The following is a 17,088-nucleotide window of genomic DNA, read 5'->3' on the forward strand; positions in this document are numbered from 1 at the left end:
GCATTTGGAATCTGTTGCTGTTAACCCTCAATACGAAATCCAAAAGAGCTGTCACTGCCAGTGAAGCAAGCCCTCATTAGGCTGAAAAATGTAACACACATCAACGAGATAGCAAAAACATTAGATGTGGGCAAAAACATTAGATGTGGTCAAATCAACTATTTGGTACATTCTTAAAAGAACAAACTCACTGGTGAACTCAGGAATACCAAAAAGACCACGGAAAACAACTGTGGTGGATGACAGAAGAATTCTTTCCCTGGTGAAAACTCCTTTCACAACAGTTGGCCAGATCAGGAACATCTACCAGGAGGCAGGACTATCTGTGTCGAAGTCAACATTCAAGAGAAGACTTCACCAGAGTAAATAAATAGGGTTTACCACAAGATGCAAACCATTGGGAAGCCTCAAAAACAGGAAGATCAGATTAGTTTGCCAAAAAAAACATTAAAAAGCCTGTACAGTTCCGGAACAACATCCCATGAACAGACGAGACAAAGATGAACTTGTACCAGAATGACGGGAAGAGTATGAAGGGAAGGAAATGCTCATAATCCAAAGTATACCCACCTCATCTGTGAAGCATGGTGGAAGGGGTGTTATGGCGTGGAATTGTGTGGCTGCTAATGGAACTGGTTCCCTTGTATTTATTTATAGATAATGTGACTGCTAACAAAAGCAGCAGGATGAATTCTGAAGTATTTAGGGCCATTTAACTGCTCAGATTCTGCCAAATGCTACAAAACTCATTGGACGGCACTTTACAGTGCAGATGGACAATGACCCGAAGCGTACTGCGAAAGCAACCCAATACTTTAAGGCAAAGAAGTGGAATGTTCTGCAATGGTTAAGTCAATCACCTGACCAGAATCCAATTGAGCATGCATTTCACTTGAAGGCAAAATGCCCCAAGAACAAGCATGAATTTAAGACAGCTGCACTAAAAGGCCTGGCAGAGGATCACCAGGGAAGAAACCCAGCAACTGGTGATGCTATGGGTTCCAGACTTCTGGGATGTTAGTACAATTACTTTTGAGCCCCTGAAATTGGGGGGCTATGTACAAAAATTGTTGTAATTCCTACACGGTTCAGACAATAATTGACAAAGATGAAAGTCTACACTTAAAGCACATCTTGATTGTTTCCCTTCAAATCCATTGCGTTCATGTACAGAGCCAAAATCATGCAAGTTGTCACTGTCCTAATACCTATGGACCTAACTGTAATAGGTTGCTTAAGCAGTATGACAGAGCACGAAGTCAGACAATTGTATCCATATGGGAATGCAATTGCACTGAAAATGTTGTAAAATGCAGAGTTGTGATGGTATTGAGGCTCTATTAATGAAATGGCCAATACTGTCAGGCGAGTTTGTTTTGAATTCATTCATAAATAATGGTTCAAATAAATTAAAGGTGGTGTTCAATTCTAAAACGGTATATTTGTCTTTATGGAACGAGGCAAGTATACAAAGTTAAATGGAAAATGATAACAGTTCTGTTCCGAAAATCTTTCATTTTAAGTCTGAGTGATATATTGTGACTAAGTTGAATCGAAGAGTGCAAGTTATTTTAGGATGTTTAGGCCACATTTTCATAAACGCAATCAATGCATGTTTACTTCACAAGGCTTTCTGTAGCGCTTGAATTAAAATTCGAAGACAGCCACAAAACAATTAAGATTGGGTTCAAATTTCAGAAACCCATCCCTTTTACTGCCTTCTTTGAAGCGTATGATCCACGCCGAAGTTCAGTGTTGATGCACAGTCACACAGATATCTGCTGTCATGGTTCGGACCCCACATCTGTGCCCCTACCAGTCCCCGCTGGCCTGGAAGACCCCTCTACTCCTCCCTGCTTACCTGCTGTAGTGAGCTCCAGGTGACCTGCGCTGGCCTGTAGCTCTTTACCACGATGGCCTGGTCCTCCCCAGGTGGCTCCACGTGGACAAAGTCATCATCATCCGCAATAGTGGTGGGCTGCAGCCCCCGCTCCGTGATCTCCTGGTACAGCCGAGGATCTACGGGCAAGAGAAACAAATTGGAATAACTTTATTGTTCCATGCAATGTTGAAATGGCTTTTGTAGTCATGTGATACTGACATGGAAAATGTTGAAATGTTTCTAGAACGTCAAGTCCTCACTTCACTGTCATTAAGAACACTTCATTTGACACATTCAGCATGGTTACATGCACACAATAATACGATTATTGTGGATAGTCTGATTAATATACGTTACATGCTTTGCAAGAAGAACGATTTCCCTAACAAGCCTGTATATAGCACATCTGAAATCAGGCTACTGATGTGCCTTCTGATACATGCAAAACATTAGCTTTCTACCACAATGACCATGTTATTTTTGCGAAGACTATTTGATTTGGAGTTGGGACATAGTTCTCACATACAAATTTTAAGATGCATATACGTTTTTCCGCACTCACTTTAATTGCGCACAAGAGCGAGGATTGTGCTACCGGTGCTGGCATGTGCATAGATCAAATATACAGCTGATTAAGCGTTCCAGTACCATGTCCTAATAATTCAAAAGATTGCTCAGAAAACTAGGTGCTTTAAAAATCGGCATGTTTACTTTATGACCTTAACGTGATTAAGATAAGCAGATCAAGGCGCTTACATGACTAATACCATACTCCGCCTTCTGCCATAATCAGTTTAATATTGAATAATTAGTGTGCATGTTAATGTACTTAATGAGAAATATCCAGTATCTCTAGGAGCAATAGTTACGATTTGTTGGGTTGAATATTTTCTTAGCTATAAAATAAGTGTTTAAAAAACCCAGGGTTTCCCCATTTTCTGCCTGTAGGATGCCATTGTCCATTCTAGAACACAGGCACACAAGTATCTCCCACTTCTACATGTGGAAAATGGGAGACCCTGGATAAAAAACAAGTTTTAAATGCTTATTTGATAGCGAAGGACACATTCAACCCGACGAATCATAATTATTGTTCCTAGAAATACTGGATATGCCTCTAACGTTATTTTGGTGAAACTGAGTAGTTTAGATTTGGTTGATCAAGGACGCACGGTTACGGAAGTTTCCATAACGAGCCATCTGTCTAAACAATGGCTCGTTGCAGGACGAAGCCACATGCTAACCAGGAATGAGGGTCAACCAATTCTATTTGAACTTCAAGAAGTGAATTGAAAATAAATGATAGAAATAGTCACTAATGAAATATTGCGCAATTATAGATTCATGAACTGGATTTTGATTAATCCAGACTTTCCCATATTTAAACAAAATGTATTGAATAACCGAGAGGCTAACATTTGTCATTTGATCTTTTCCAGTCATCTGCTAGCCTGGGTGCCAGTCTGTTTCTGCTCTTTTGCAAAATTATGCAGAAATACACTGGCATGACTAGTCATCTGTATCTCTAGGGGCAAAGCCCTGTCAGCCGGGAGGAGTGACACATAAGTACCGTCTTTGAATGAGCCCCCGTGCCTCTGGTTCCTCTTTCTCCCCAAGGTTCTCTAGAAAGGAGATGGTGGAAACATGAGTTAATCATAGAACAGGCATCATCAACTCGATTCAGCCACAGGATGATTTCTTCTTGAGCGGATGATCAGGGGGCCGGGAACATAATTACAAATCATTTGCAGACTGCATAAAGCCCAAACATATAATATTTGGCTAAGACATCATTTCAAACCTCACTTACGTTGGTATACAATCACATTCAGTATATCTCACAATTATGTGTGGGAATACTTTGAAAAGATAAAATCACTTAGAGCTGATTTGCTGGTGTTCTTACAGTCTTGTCCCCCCTCCCCCCAAAATATTTTAAAAATAACCCGCCCCGGGAAAAATTTGGCCCAGGCGCCACCAGTTGGGGAACATTGTCACAGAGGAATGAATGTGGGAGAGGGCCTCCACAGAAGGACATGGAGACCTCTCAATTTGGTCAGTATGTTTTGCTCAGTGTTAAAACCATAGGGTTGTCAGTCGAGGAAGTCCTGCACTAACAGTTTATGCACGGGAAGCGGTCCTGGAAATTTGACCTCGCTAACTAAAAAGATGGCTTCTAACTTAGGAACTTATCACCAGCACTTTGGCACTGATGACTCAAGACAGTTAGGTTGTTGAATAGACACACTGAGGAGTGAGTTGTTCAATACAACTATCACTTCCAGAACCACAGAAGTTTCCTACCACAGTTTCAGTGATTGACAATAGCGAACAGACCTGGTCTCCCAGGTCTAAAGCAAACATGTGCAATTTTAAACAAAGTGCCTGAGGAGCACCAGGACCAGGGTTACCTACCGCTAGGGGATAGCAGGGGGCTAGAGGTGAAATTCAGCCAGCGACATGCTCACACTTGCCTTGCGTCCGGGAAGGTGTGCCGGCCCTGGGCTGGAGGCTCTGCTGTCCTTTACAGGCAGGAGCGTGTTCGCGCCCCCGTTGTTCACAGCAATGGCTTCCATGTCAGGGCTGGTCACCGCCACCCGGTACGACTGGTTCCTGCGGTTCCTCCTCGATGCGAAGCCATTCCCGTCACTGTCGTAGTCCTCCCAGGATGCATCAGGCTCCATGGCAGAGTGACGGCTCCTGGAGGAGGAGGTGGTGGAGTCGGCCTCCAGACCCAAGGGGAAGGTGACCACGGTGGTGTGGTGGCGGGGCTTACTGGGCCGACTGGTCACCGCCAGACTCTTGGGGATTAGCTGCTGGGTGCCCAGCTTCCGCGCCGCCGCACTCTGAGTGCTCAGGACCACCGGCTTCCGCCCCATAGAGCCGTCGGCCAATGGGGGCTCGGCCTGGGACGTGGGCGAGCCCTGCGGTTGGCCATGGTGGTTGTCCAGTGAGTCACAGTCCAGCTGCAGGTCGGAAGAGAAACGTTGCTCCAGCAGGAGGGAGGTCTGGTCGCCCATGGACCCGTCTGATTGTCTGTTGGACATTCCTCGTCCGTGGTCCCGGTGGTTCAACGTCTGCCTGCCTGAGAGCTTGGTTCTCTCTGCAGCATCAGCAAAAGGCTACCATAGCAGCATTGAGACTGTTGGGACAAATACAGGAATGTCAACTGGAGCCAGGTAGGGGTTAAGTTTTGCAATTGAATGAAACTATAAAAATTTTCACTATGTCTCAAAGATTACAAACTCTGGAATGTGGTAATTATGAGTGGAAATTGATACTGCTTTGAAAGTGAATGTCCTGCTTTGAATTTCCCACACAAATGCCAGACAACTAGCCAACCGATGTTCCCTGGCTACCCAAACTCTTTGCACCAACCAAACGCTACGCCACTACCATGGACATTAGTTCCTTCTCCGCAATGAGTCTGGATCTGAGTAGGGTCCTTGGGACGTCCCTACCACATTGAAAGTTTAAAAGTGTACACTGAACAAAAATATAAAAAGCAATATGAAAACAATTGCAAAATTTACTGAGTTAGTTTGTACAGTGCATTCGGTAAGTATTCAGACAGTGACTTCTTCCACATTGTTCCATTAGCCTTAATCCAATTTTTTTTTGAATTCCCCTCAATCTACACACAATACCCCATAATGACAAAGCAAAAACAGGCTTAGAAAGGTTTACAAATTCAGACCCTTTACTCAGTACTTTGTGGAAGCACCTTCGGCAGCAATTACAGCCTCGAGACTTCTTGGGTATGACGCTACAAGCTTGGCACACCTGTATTTGAAGAGTTTCTCCCGTTATCTTTTGCAGACACACTCAAGCTCGGTCAGGTTAGATGGGGAGCGTCTCTGCACAGCCATTTTCAGCTCTCTCCAGAGATGTTCGATCGGGTTCAAACCTGGGCTCTGGCTGGGCCACTCAATGACATTCAGAAACTTGTACCAAAGCCACTCCCGTGCTGTCTTGGCTGTGTGCTTAGGGCCATTGCCCTGTCGGAAGGTGAATCTTCACCCCAGTCTGAGATCCTGAGCAAGTTTTCATCAAGGATCTCTCTGTACTTTTGCTCTGTTCATCTATGCCTTGATCCCAAATAGCCTCCTAGTCCCTGCAACTGAAAAACATCCCCACAGCATGATCCTGCCACCGCCATGCTTCACCGTAGGGATGGTGCCAGGTTTCCTCCAGATGTGACATTTGGCTGATTGCTACAGAGATGGTTGTCCTTCTGGAAGGTTCTCCCATCTCCACTGAGGAACTCTGTCATAGTGACCATCAGGTTCTTGGTCACCTCCCTGACCAAGGCCTTTATCCCGATTGCTCAGCTCTAGGAAGAGTCAGTTTGGAACCACCTCTTCCATTTAAGAATGATGGAGGCCACTTTTCTTCAATGCTGCAGAAATGTTTTGCTACCTTGCCCAGATCTGGGCCTTGGCACAATCCTGTCTCTGAGCTCTACAGACAATTCCTTCAACCTCATGGCTTGGTTTTTCTCTGACATGCACTGTCAACTGTGGGATCTTTATATAGACAGGTGTGTGCCTTTAAAAATCCTGTCTAATCAATTGAATTTACCACAGGTGGACTCTAATCAAGTTGTGGAAACATCTCAAAGATGATCAACGGAAACAGGATGCACCCGAGCTCAATTTCAAGTCTCATAGCAAAAAATCTGAATAGTTAAGTAAATAAGGTATCTGTTTGTTTAAATGTGCAAAAAATCTAAAACCTGTTTTCACTTTGTCATTATGGTGTATTGAGGAAGGGGAAAATAATAATTTAATCAATTTCAGAATAAGGCTATAACTTAACAAAATGTGGAAAAAAGGGAAGGGGTCTGAATACTTCCGAATGCACTGTACCTTAAGGTAGGGCCGTGGATCAGAAAATAAGTCAGTATCTGGTGGTGTGACCACCATTTGCCTCATGCAGTGCGAAACATCTCCTTCGCATAGAGTTGATCAGGCTGTTGATTGTGGCCTGTGGAATGTTGTCCCACTCTTCAATGGCTGTGTGAAGTTGCTGGATATTGGCGGGAACTGGAACAGGTCATCTTACACATCAATCCAGAGCATCACAAACATGCTCAAATGGGTAACATGTCTAGTGAGTATGCAGGCCATGGAGGAACTGGGACATTTTCAGCTTTCAGGAATTGCCTACAGATCCTTGCGTCATGGGGCCGTGCATGAGGGTGATGGCGGCGGATGAATGGCACAACAATGGGACTCAGGATCTCGTAGCGGTATCTCTGCGCTTTCAAATTTCCATATATAAAATTCAATTGTGTTAGTTGTCCGTAGCTTATGGCTGCCTTTACCATAACTCTACCATGGGGCATTCTGTTGACATCAGCAAACCGCTCACCCATACATGCCGTTTGCCATCTGCCCAGTACAGTTGAAACCGGGGTTCATCCATGAAGAGCACACTTCTCCAGTGTGCCAGTGGCAATCGATGGTGAGCATTTGCCCACTGAAGTCAGTTAAGACACCGAACTGCAGTCAGGTCAAGACTGATGAGGAGGAAAAGCACGCAGACGAGCTTCCCTTAGAAAGTTTGAGCAGAAAATGCTCAGTTGTGCAAACCCTCAGATGATCCCGCAGGTGAAGAAGCCGGATGTGAAGGTCCTGGGCTGGTGTAGTTACATGTGGTTTGAGGTTGGACTTGAGACATCTGTGGTATTGTGTTGTGACAAAACTGCACATTTTATTGGCCTTTTATTGTCCCCAGCACAAGCTGCACCTGTGTAATGATCATGTTGTTTAATCAGCTTCTTGATATGCCACACCTGTCAGGTGGATGGATTATCTTGGGAAAGGACAAACGCTCACTAACAGATGTGAACAAATTTGTGCACAAAATTTGAGAGAAATAAGATTGAAGGTATATTATATATATATATAGTTCAGTGTAAAATGGTTACCTAAGGGTTAACGTTGGGGTTAGGTAAGGGTTTAGGGTTGGCATGTCCCAAGGATCCCAGATAGCACTACCCATCAGAGTAGCACCCCAACGATTTCTAGAACAAACACATTCTAACAGTTCTGTTTGGTCCCAGAAACCAATAGGTTGGGTCAGAGCCAGAACACACGTGGTTACAGCAGTGTTTGGAAAATGTGTCATTGGCTTGATACTCTGACTGGATATAGATTAATTCGTTTTCTACAACACCTGTTTTTTTTTTGGAACGACCAATGATGGCAACATAGCCACGGGAAGCAGTGTGGGAATGGGGGTGCAGTGATTTGGGGCGAGGGGATGCTGAAAATTGTCTGCATTGAAGACGTCTATATCGGGCCACTAATACAGGACTAGTAAAAGGCCCAGTGCAGTACTTTTGTGCTTTAAAAAAAAAAACGAAATGTATGAGTGTTTTCCAGCATTTGTAACTTGAGTCTGATAATTACCTCTACAAAACACTTAATCTGATAATACTTGTGGAATATAAAAATACTATACGTTTTCCAGTTTGACACTTTGCAAATCCAACTTGTGAAAACAGAAATGGTCTATTCATTCCTTTTCCACGTTAATAGGTACTCTTATCCGGAGTAATTTACAGTAGTGAGTGCATACATTTTCATACTGGTCCCCCATGGGAATCGAACCCACAACCCTAGCACTGCAAGCACCATGCTCTACCAACTGAGCTACATCATCCATTACATACCATTTGATGTTTCAATGTTCTCAATTACTGTATTGTGCATTGTGGCGATGGAAAGTCTACAGGTACAAACCTATACAGTACAGTAATGTACATTTACATTAAGTGGTTTGTAAGGATGGTAAATTAATACTGCGCAAAAATAGTTTTTCTATGTTATTTGATCAAGAAAAATATTGAATTTGAGATCCAATTGGCCCGTCCAAACATGCATCTGCATATTTCCGTTCGGGAACGCCTACTGTGTAAAGTGCATGTGTGCAATAACTCAATTCGCCTTTGGATTTCTTCTAAACATTGCGATTTTGTAGAACTTTGGCAACGGGTAAAGTCTACAAAAAGTAGTCCACTCTGTTCAAGGCAGATTTGTACGGAGATCAAATGTTTCATTGTTCGCAGAATGTCGGCCAAAATGAATCTCCTACAATCTTCTCCCACTACCGGCGACTGGGGTTCTCTCACTACCATATTTGGTAGTGAGTGGAAACGCCAAGCAAATGCTTCACATTTATATATCAGGTGAAATATCTGTGTTATTGTTCTATCGCTCCGCCATTTCCTGGTTGCTAAAACGCCAATAGTTCGCCTAATTTCAGTTTGTGACAAAATAAAACTAGTGTAGGGAATTATTGTACCATCTAAACCGCTGTGAATTATATTTCAGCCGTTTGAAACCGAAAGTAAAAAAGATGCAAAAACAAAACGTAAAAATGGTAAGCATAGAAATAGGACAGAATAGATCTACCGCTTCTTAGACTTGCTTTCAAGTAGAATGGTAGATCTATAACTAACAATTCTGTGAATTTGGTCGTGTCGCGCCCAAAGTTACATATTGCAACTTTAACTGTGCCCGTTCCCAACGGAATAACATAGCAATCAACCCATGACTCACCGCATACCCATACCCTCTACATACCCCCCAAACACAAATCTGTGAACTGACTGAACTGCATTTATAACAGTTTGTAATAAACCGAGTAGGCTACTTTACAGACGCATATATAGCCTTGAGGGAAAAACGACTTTCGCTGCAGTCAAGCGTCACCCAAACCTATCACACAGGTAGATTGTGTAACTGCAGGTTTATAAATCATAATGACTGTACACTTCTTTTTTAAAGTTGGACTGAAAGTATGGTAAATACGCGTAGTTTGCTGTAGCCTATGGGATCTCAATATGGTAGCTAGCCTATAATTTGCAAAGACAACGTTGTAGGGACAAAAATACGAATAAGTATCGATGCAGTATTTGTAACAAACCCATGTATCACATATTCGTGTTTTATGTTCACAATTTCAATAAAACAATAGCCTACGCACGGTGGGTGCACCTCCTGAAAACTTCACCGTTTATAAGTTGATTAGAAAGGAATGTGAGCGTCGCGCACTCACACGGTCCACGACAGCTCTAAACTAAAAGCAATTCAAAACGATGTATAAATGTAGTACTACTGTACCTGTCCAACTAAAACGAATTGTCATCTTCCAAACAACTACGTGTTATATATCTTGCATGTGTCCAGCAAAACAGTCGTGGAATTAAAAAAAAAAAAAAAAAAAAAAAAGTAGGCTAAATTGACTCACTTTCGTGTAGACTGCTTTTCCTTGTCTTCCTCCTCAGTTTGCATATATAACAGAGCCCATCAATCTGTGCATGCAACGTCACTACAGGTGTGTGAGGGCGCGTTCCTCTGCCCAGACGTTGCTGAAGCATACCAGATCTTACAATGCCTGGATAGGTATTTTAAGTGTCAGCTAACCATATATGTTAGAGCAATCTGTCAGTGGATGACACAGTCTATAACGTAACACGCAAACGTTGATTGACGCTTGCAACGTCTGAGCAGGTGAACGCGACCTTAAATCTGCTGTCAAAACAGCGAGAATATTTTCCAGAGAAGCATTTGTTAAATATGAAGTCATTGCAATGTAACTGAATTGATAGATTATCCCTTTGAAATTGAATTTCATTTGTCAGTGGATTAAATTGAGAGAAAAACAATTACAACATCATTTGAAGCAACGAATTAGCTTGTTTAGTCTACCCATAAAATATGACCCACCAATAAACCTACATAAACAAAATAGCAATAGGGTTTAGCCTGCCCTACAAGGTGCATTTCATTACATTTTCAAACTCAAATTCCACTTGAAATAGCAGTCTCTGTGCTAAAAGTTATATTGCATGACAACATTATTTACCACCTATTTTGAAGCTATCCATAATGTGTTTACAAATCTCTTATGGCAACCAAAACAATGGAGTAGATTCTCATTTTTGGTATTATGATGGGGAAGTATTATAACACTGTAAATCACGTTCTTATAACGTAAATTTATATTTTCATTAGTTGAAATGGCCAATGAACGACTGAAAATCGCACAGATGTATGTTTTGACTGACTAGTAAGCCTACAGACCCTTATATAACCCCTATTGTCCTCCCGCTCTAGGGGCCAACTCCAGGATAAAGGTCTCCCCTGTTCTGGTGAAGAGTTTGCTATATGACTGGGGTGCCATCTAGCGTGTTTACAGCTATATTACATGTGCAAGGCAGTGGTAGAGAATCAACTGAAAAAGATCAAAGATTGCAGTAAATTGTAATTTATTTATTTAATTCCATTTGACAGTCTGAAAATATAGTTTTACATTAATGAAGCAATAATCTATGTAAGCAAGGCTGAGAACTGTAATATCATGCAATTTTGGAACAATGAAACAAGTATTGAGGGTTACTATATACAGTATTTATGTATAGAAAATCTTCTAATGGCAATGACGTTTACATAGTTTTAAATTTCAACATCAATATGGCATCCAATGAATTGAATATTTCCAAATGATTTCTCAACAAAGGACCATGCACTTCCTAATATATTATGTATGTAATGTATATGTTTGATACACCCAAAATATACAAAGTAAACCTACAGCACATTTTCTGACATTGAGGGGTTACCATATATTTGTTATATACACATTCAGAAAGACACATCTGGCACATTTCTGAGGTCCAACAACTCTAGCCACAACAACTACAGTGCACAGTCTACCAACCTATAAAACCTACAATGCGTCTATGGTCATTTCTGAGAAAGATGATAATAATGCCCGAGTTACCTTTAGTTTGGGCTCCTGGCAACAAAAAAAAACACAATTTGCCTAAATTAAAACCTGTAGGTGGATTGAAAATAATAATGTAGGTGAATAGGAAAACAATGAGAAAGAATAGAAAGCCAACATTTTCCTGTGATCCACATAATGGTATTATACACAGCAACATAATTGAAGAAGTGTTTAATTTTAGCCGGAGAACACACAAAGAATAAGGGCATCCACGAGGACTTGTGTTTCTCAGACACACACACAGAGGAAAGCGAGGGAGGGGGGAGAGAGAACATTCTCCTCTAGTAAAGGGATCTGCTCATAAAATATTAACTTCCAAGGTTTACTGGGGCCAACCAGATATAGGTCACAGGACAGGAGTCACTGATGTATTTTGGGGACTTTTGCAACATTCAGTTTGCTGGTCAGCCTTCTGTTACGATTGTGCCCCTAATATTTTCCAGATCACTTTAAAAAAAAACATGTTTGCTTGTTGAACTCAAGAGATTTGCTAAATAGTCTTTTTTTAAAGTTGCATGGATATTTCTTGGCGTGGTTGTGAAATGTGGTCTGGGGTGTTCAGACAATGATGACATCCATAAGACACAATATGCAAGACACAAACAATTCACCATGATCACAATAACTTAACATTTAGCGACATTCATTGAAAAAAATAAAAAAGGGTTATATGCTCAATGTATTAATTATTCATTTAAGATGATACGTTATTTAAATGACGCTTTCCAGAACTAGCTAAATTAAACCCCTTTTTAAAATGTTTATGGTTGCAATTAAAAACCATGATATTCATGTCCACTGAAAAAAAATGACAACATGTAAAGGAGGGACCTCTATCAATTTCCCATCTGTTTCAATAATATCTCTGCAGTTCAGATGGGCTCGGTGAGAAATAGCATCCTTATGTAGAATGGCCTGATTTCATGTCTTTGTGCATTAAATGAAGATTAGGATATATACGCAGTATAGAAATGCCTGCTGTCATAGGAAAACAAATATTTAAGTCTTAAGCATCTATCGGAGTCCAAAACGCACAGCAGTGTTCTAGAATATTGGACCGTTGGCTTTCCTCCGTTTCAAATTCTCAACACAGCTCAAGCAATTTCTCCAACTATCAACACATTCAAATGAATAGAGGACGTGTACGACGAGCCGCGTTGGTGGCCTCAGAGCCTCGTAGCTATGTCACAATGGGATGCCGGACTATTGCATCGCTGCGTCATTGCACTCTGAATTACACTTTAGTGGAGGTTATGTTTAACAAGCTGTTGCTTATTACGTTGACCATGACACTTTCCATACTAAAAGCAAACATACAGTAGCCTACAACAGTTGAGTTTAAGAACTCAGTTATCAATGTAAGTAGTGGGTGTGGCAGATGCAAGGAAAACAGATGACATTTAGGAAAAATGGCTGGACATTTAGCCATGACAGATGTAATCACCACAGTAAAAAACTACTTTTCCCACAATGCCCCACAAGAGAGCCCAACATTGAGCAAGGTTGTGGTAGTGTACGGTAATGTGTGGGAACTTTCTACAAAGTGTCATGTTAAACAACTTGACGTAAAGTAAGCTCCTGTGTATGATTCAAGACTTAGGGTCTTCATGGTAGTTGGGTTTCTGGGGGTTTACAATGAAGGTGCAGAGGGTTGGACAGGGAGGTTGATGTGTGGGCAACGACCTGGGGGTGCCATGTCTACGGTTTCGCTATGTCTCCTTTCTTTAGGATGATCTGCCGTTGCCATGGCGCCAGTTTGCTCTCGTCGTAACCCAGGGTCCGTAGTCGCTCCTGCTCCGTCTTCTCCTCACTCTCCTTCTCCTTTTTTGCTCGCTCCTCCTCTTTTCTGAGTGCACCAATGAGAGGAGAATACAAGGTGTCAGTATGATTCAATGCTTGTGTACCATAACAAGTGACTGTCACTGGTAACACTTCCTTTCACAGTCCTGTTTCAGCTGGTATTAAGAAACAATTGCCTGAGTCACACTATAGAACCAAAACGAACCGTACTGTGATTGCTCTGATATTTTATTTTTTACACTGTCCTTCCCAGCTCAGTTCCAGAAACTATGGTAGATGTGTAACCAGGCCAGCCCAGTACAGCTCGCTCAGTTTGGCCCTGTTGTATGAATAACAAGGTCACATTTAGCAGTCTGTTTAGCTATCAATACACTCCTTGCCATGTTTGGAATGACACAGAGTGCAAGGAGTAGCATGTAAGCACAAAACAGGTTCTGAATTTCAGGCCAGATCACAATCAGACCTAGGTCAAACACAAGAAGTTACATTGAAGTATTTGAGGTGTTCTTGAATTAGCTGGGAGTTTGGGACTATTCCATTGTACCAAATCAAGCACAGCTCAAGTATTTGACACAGGTCTGATAACAATGGATACTTTTGGTACTTCTGGTAACTTCCTGGTAAACCATCGTTACGGTATAATGTATAAATACATACCAGGTAAATAGACTTATGCCTCATGGATGTTTTAACCATATCTTTAATGCATGTATGGTATTTCATGGAGCAGGATTGTTGAGTTAGTGAACTAACTCTGATCAACAATCAGCAATGATGTGAAACCAAAAATGCCATATGGCATCAATGATAATAACAAATGTTTATTTCTTACCTTTTTTGCTCCCTGCCCGTCCCGGAGAAGATAAACACAATGGGGAATTTAAGTAATTACAGTATTAATCCATGGCATTCAAAATGTTACAGTACTTAATGACTACAGGAAAGAATGCATAGCGGTTACAGTAGGTAGCTAGCTATATACTCTAAACATTTCAGGATCTACATGACTTGCAAATTTTAGAATCAACCCACCCAACTGAACTTGAGGTGGGGAAAAGACAGAAAAAAAGAAATAAAGCATTAACCAGACAGACATAAACAACCAGAGAAATTGACAGAAGTGAGGACAAATCAGAGAGCAGAATGACAGTGGAGACCCGAGGGCTCCTGATTGGAGGAATGGGACGGGTGGCGCCGTCTCTCACTCACTTCTCTTCATCAAGCTTTTTCTTCATGATGTCCCTCCGCCACGCTGGCATGGATGCCAGGCGCGCCGCCTCCTCGTCCACCTGCAGAGGACCAAACACACAGGAGCCAACATCTGTCATAATGGGGCCCCACTGGTAACACCCTCCCTGCCCGTCTCCAACTCCACTACTATAGTCATCCCTTTAGCCTCCCAGGAACTGAGACTTTCCCATCCTTTCTTGTTTCTATGATGGAGCTCACAAAGGTGACACACCTGATGGGATTAAGCATAAATTAGATTCAGCATCAACTTCATCTCCAGCACCATCCCAACATCAACATATGTGAAAACAGCACCTTTCTATGTATTGTAGTAAAACAAGATACAGGAAGATAAGTATTTCCAATGATGTTGGTATGCATCATGGGATTTTAACCAATTATGAATAGGCATTGCCTACTAATTAATTGGTTGATGATGTCTTTGGAAACACTTATCTTCCCCTATCTTTTTTACTACAAAACATAGAAACGTGCCATTTTCACATACATTGATGTTGAGGTGGTGCTGGAAATTAATATTGTATAGAGCAGACCAGGCTTCGAATACTATTTGAAATCATTTCAAATGTATTATCTAGGCTTTATTGAGCTTGCCTGTTGCAAGGTAACCAATAGAGTAATTGCAAAACTGCAAACCCTGCCCATCTGGCACTCTAGACAGGATAAAGCATGTTCAAATAGTATTTGAACCCAGGTCTAGTATAAAGACTATCAGCCAGACTGCGGCATAGAGAAACACATTTTTAAACACGACTTAAACCCAGCTCATTGCAGACAGGTTGTGGACCGTGCACGCACACAGAGGCGTGTGCACACACCACCTGAAACTTGACCGACTCCCCTCTTTCAGGTCGTAATTGGAGGCGGGGCTGAGAGGAGCCATCTTGGATTTCTAATATTCACATAGCTACAGATCTATTACACCACACCCCCACATAGCATTTCACTGGCCCCATCCAACAGTATCCTGGTAAGCTTATCTCTACACATTGCATGTTTAATGATTCCCCAGGGAATTATAACATTTGTGGAGGGGGGGGGGGTCATTTGATAGACAGGCAAGGAAAGTGGGACAAAGCCAGTTTCATGTTACCAATACAACAGGAGAGCATCCATTCAAGATTGACATGGTTGGATACTAATTGCCTCACATCAGAATAGGCGTTCAGCGCGCAATATCGGCTTGCATCCATTCAAACATGCATACCTGGAGGAGTAACAATAACTATTGCTGTTTAGGGGATGCAAGGAAATTCCTCTAATTACGTTAAACAAAAATATTGCCATATTAAACTTGCAACGGTCATCAACATTGTTAAACTGTTTTTAAAATAATTATAATAAATGCAACAGTTGGCAAATGGATGAAGTTACTCGTAACGTTAGCGGGGAAAAACGACAGGCACAAGATAAACTCAACATGTAAAATGTTGGTCCCATGTTTCATGAGCTGAAGTAAAAGATCCCAGAAACGTTCCATACGCACAAATAGCTTATTTCGCTCCAAGTTTGTGCACAAATGTGTTTACATCCCTGTTAGTGAGCATTTCTCCTTTGCCAAGATAATCCATCCACCTGACAGGTGTGGCATATCATGAAGCTGATTAAACATCATGCTCATTACACAGTGCTGGGGACAATAAAAGAACACTATAAAATGTGCAGTTTTGTCACACAACACAATGCCACAGATGTCTCAAGTTTTGAGGGAGTGTGTAATTGGCATGATGACTGTAGAAATGTCCACCAGAGCTGTTGCCAGAGAAATGAATGTTCATTTCTCTACTATAAACTCCATTGTTATTTTCTAGAATTTGGCAGTACGTCCAAACGGCCTCACAACCGCAGACAACGTGTAACCATGCCAGCCCAGGACCTCCACATCCGGATTATTCACCCGCGGGATCGTCTGAGACCAGCGACCTGGACAGCAAAACCAAAGAATTTCTGCACAAACGATCAGAAACAGTCTCAGGGACGCTCATCTGCGTGCTCGTCTTCCTCACCAGTGTCTTGGCCTGACTGCAGTTCAGCGTCGTAACAGACTTCAGTGGGCCAATGCTTACCTTCGATAGCCACTGGCACACTGGAGAAGTGTGCTCTTCATGGATGAACCCCGGTTTCAACTGTACCGGGCAGATGGCAGACAGCATGTGCAGCGTCGCGTGGGTGATAAGTTTGCGGATGTCAACATTGTGAACAGAGTGCCCCATGGTGGGGTTATGGTATGGGCAGGCATAAGCTACGGACTACAAACACAATTGCATTTTATCGATGGCAATTTGAATGCACAGCGATACCGTTACGAGATCCTAAGGCCCATTGTCATGCCATTCATCCGCTGCCATCACCTC

General features: G+C 42.1%; 2 protein-coding genes across 3 annotated transcripts in view; both read right to left on the minus strand.

Moving 5' to 3' along the window:
- arhgef16 (Rho guanine nucleotide exchange factor (GEF) 16) overlaps positions 1 to 10,276 on the minus strand; it is a 40,648-nt gene extending 30,372 nt beyond the window's left edge. The window contains exons 1-4 of one of the 2 annotated variants that reach the window (XM_046343560.1): positions 10,142 to 10,276; positions 4,357 to 5,024; positions 3,453 to 3,504; positions 1,862 to 2,019 (exon numbers count right to left, since the gene is read on the minus strand). In XM_046343560.1, coding sequence (XP_046199516.1) covers positions 1,862 to 2,019; positions 3,453 to 3,504; positions 4,357 to 4,929 — 783 coding nt within the window. In that variant the 5' untranslated portion in view covers positions 4,930 to 5,024; positions 10,142 to 10,276. Of the gene's footprint in view, positions 1 to 1,861; positions 2,020 to 3,452; positions 3,505 to 4,356; positions 5,025 to 10,014 lie in introns of both variants that reach the window. The other variant, XM_046343561.1, reaches the window with a different exon arrangement.
- An 869-nt stretch (positions 10,277 to 11,145) lies between these two features.
- The window catches only part of espn (espin), a 107,935-nt gene continuing 101,992 nt past the window's right edge, over positions 11,146 to 17,088 (minus strand). The window contains 3 exon segments of the mRNA XM_046343563.1: positions 11,146 to 13,529; positions 14,316 to 14,327; positions 14,693 to 14,772. Of these exon segments, the coding sequence (XP_046199519.1) occupies positions 13,382 to 13,529; positions 14,316 to 14,327; positions 14,693 to 14,772 (240 nt within the window). The 3' untranslated portion in view covers positions 11,146 to 13,381.

Source organism: Oncorhynchus gorbuscha, linkage group LG03, assembly GCF_021184085.1.
Source record: "Oncorhynchus gorbuscha isolate QuinsamMale2020 ecotype Even-year linkage group LG03, OgorEven_v1.0, whole genome shotgun sequence".
Taxonomy (NCBI): domain Eukaryota; kingdom Metazoa; phylum Chordata; class Actinopteri; order Salmoniformes; family Salmonidae; genus Oncorhynchus; species Oncorhynchus gorbuscha.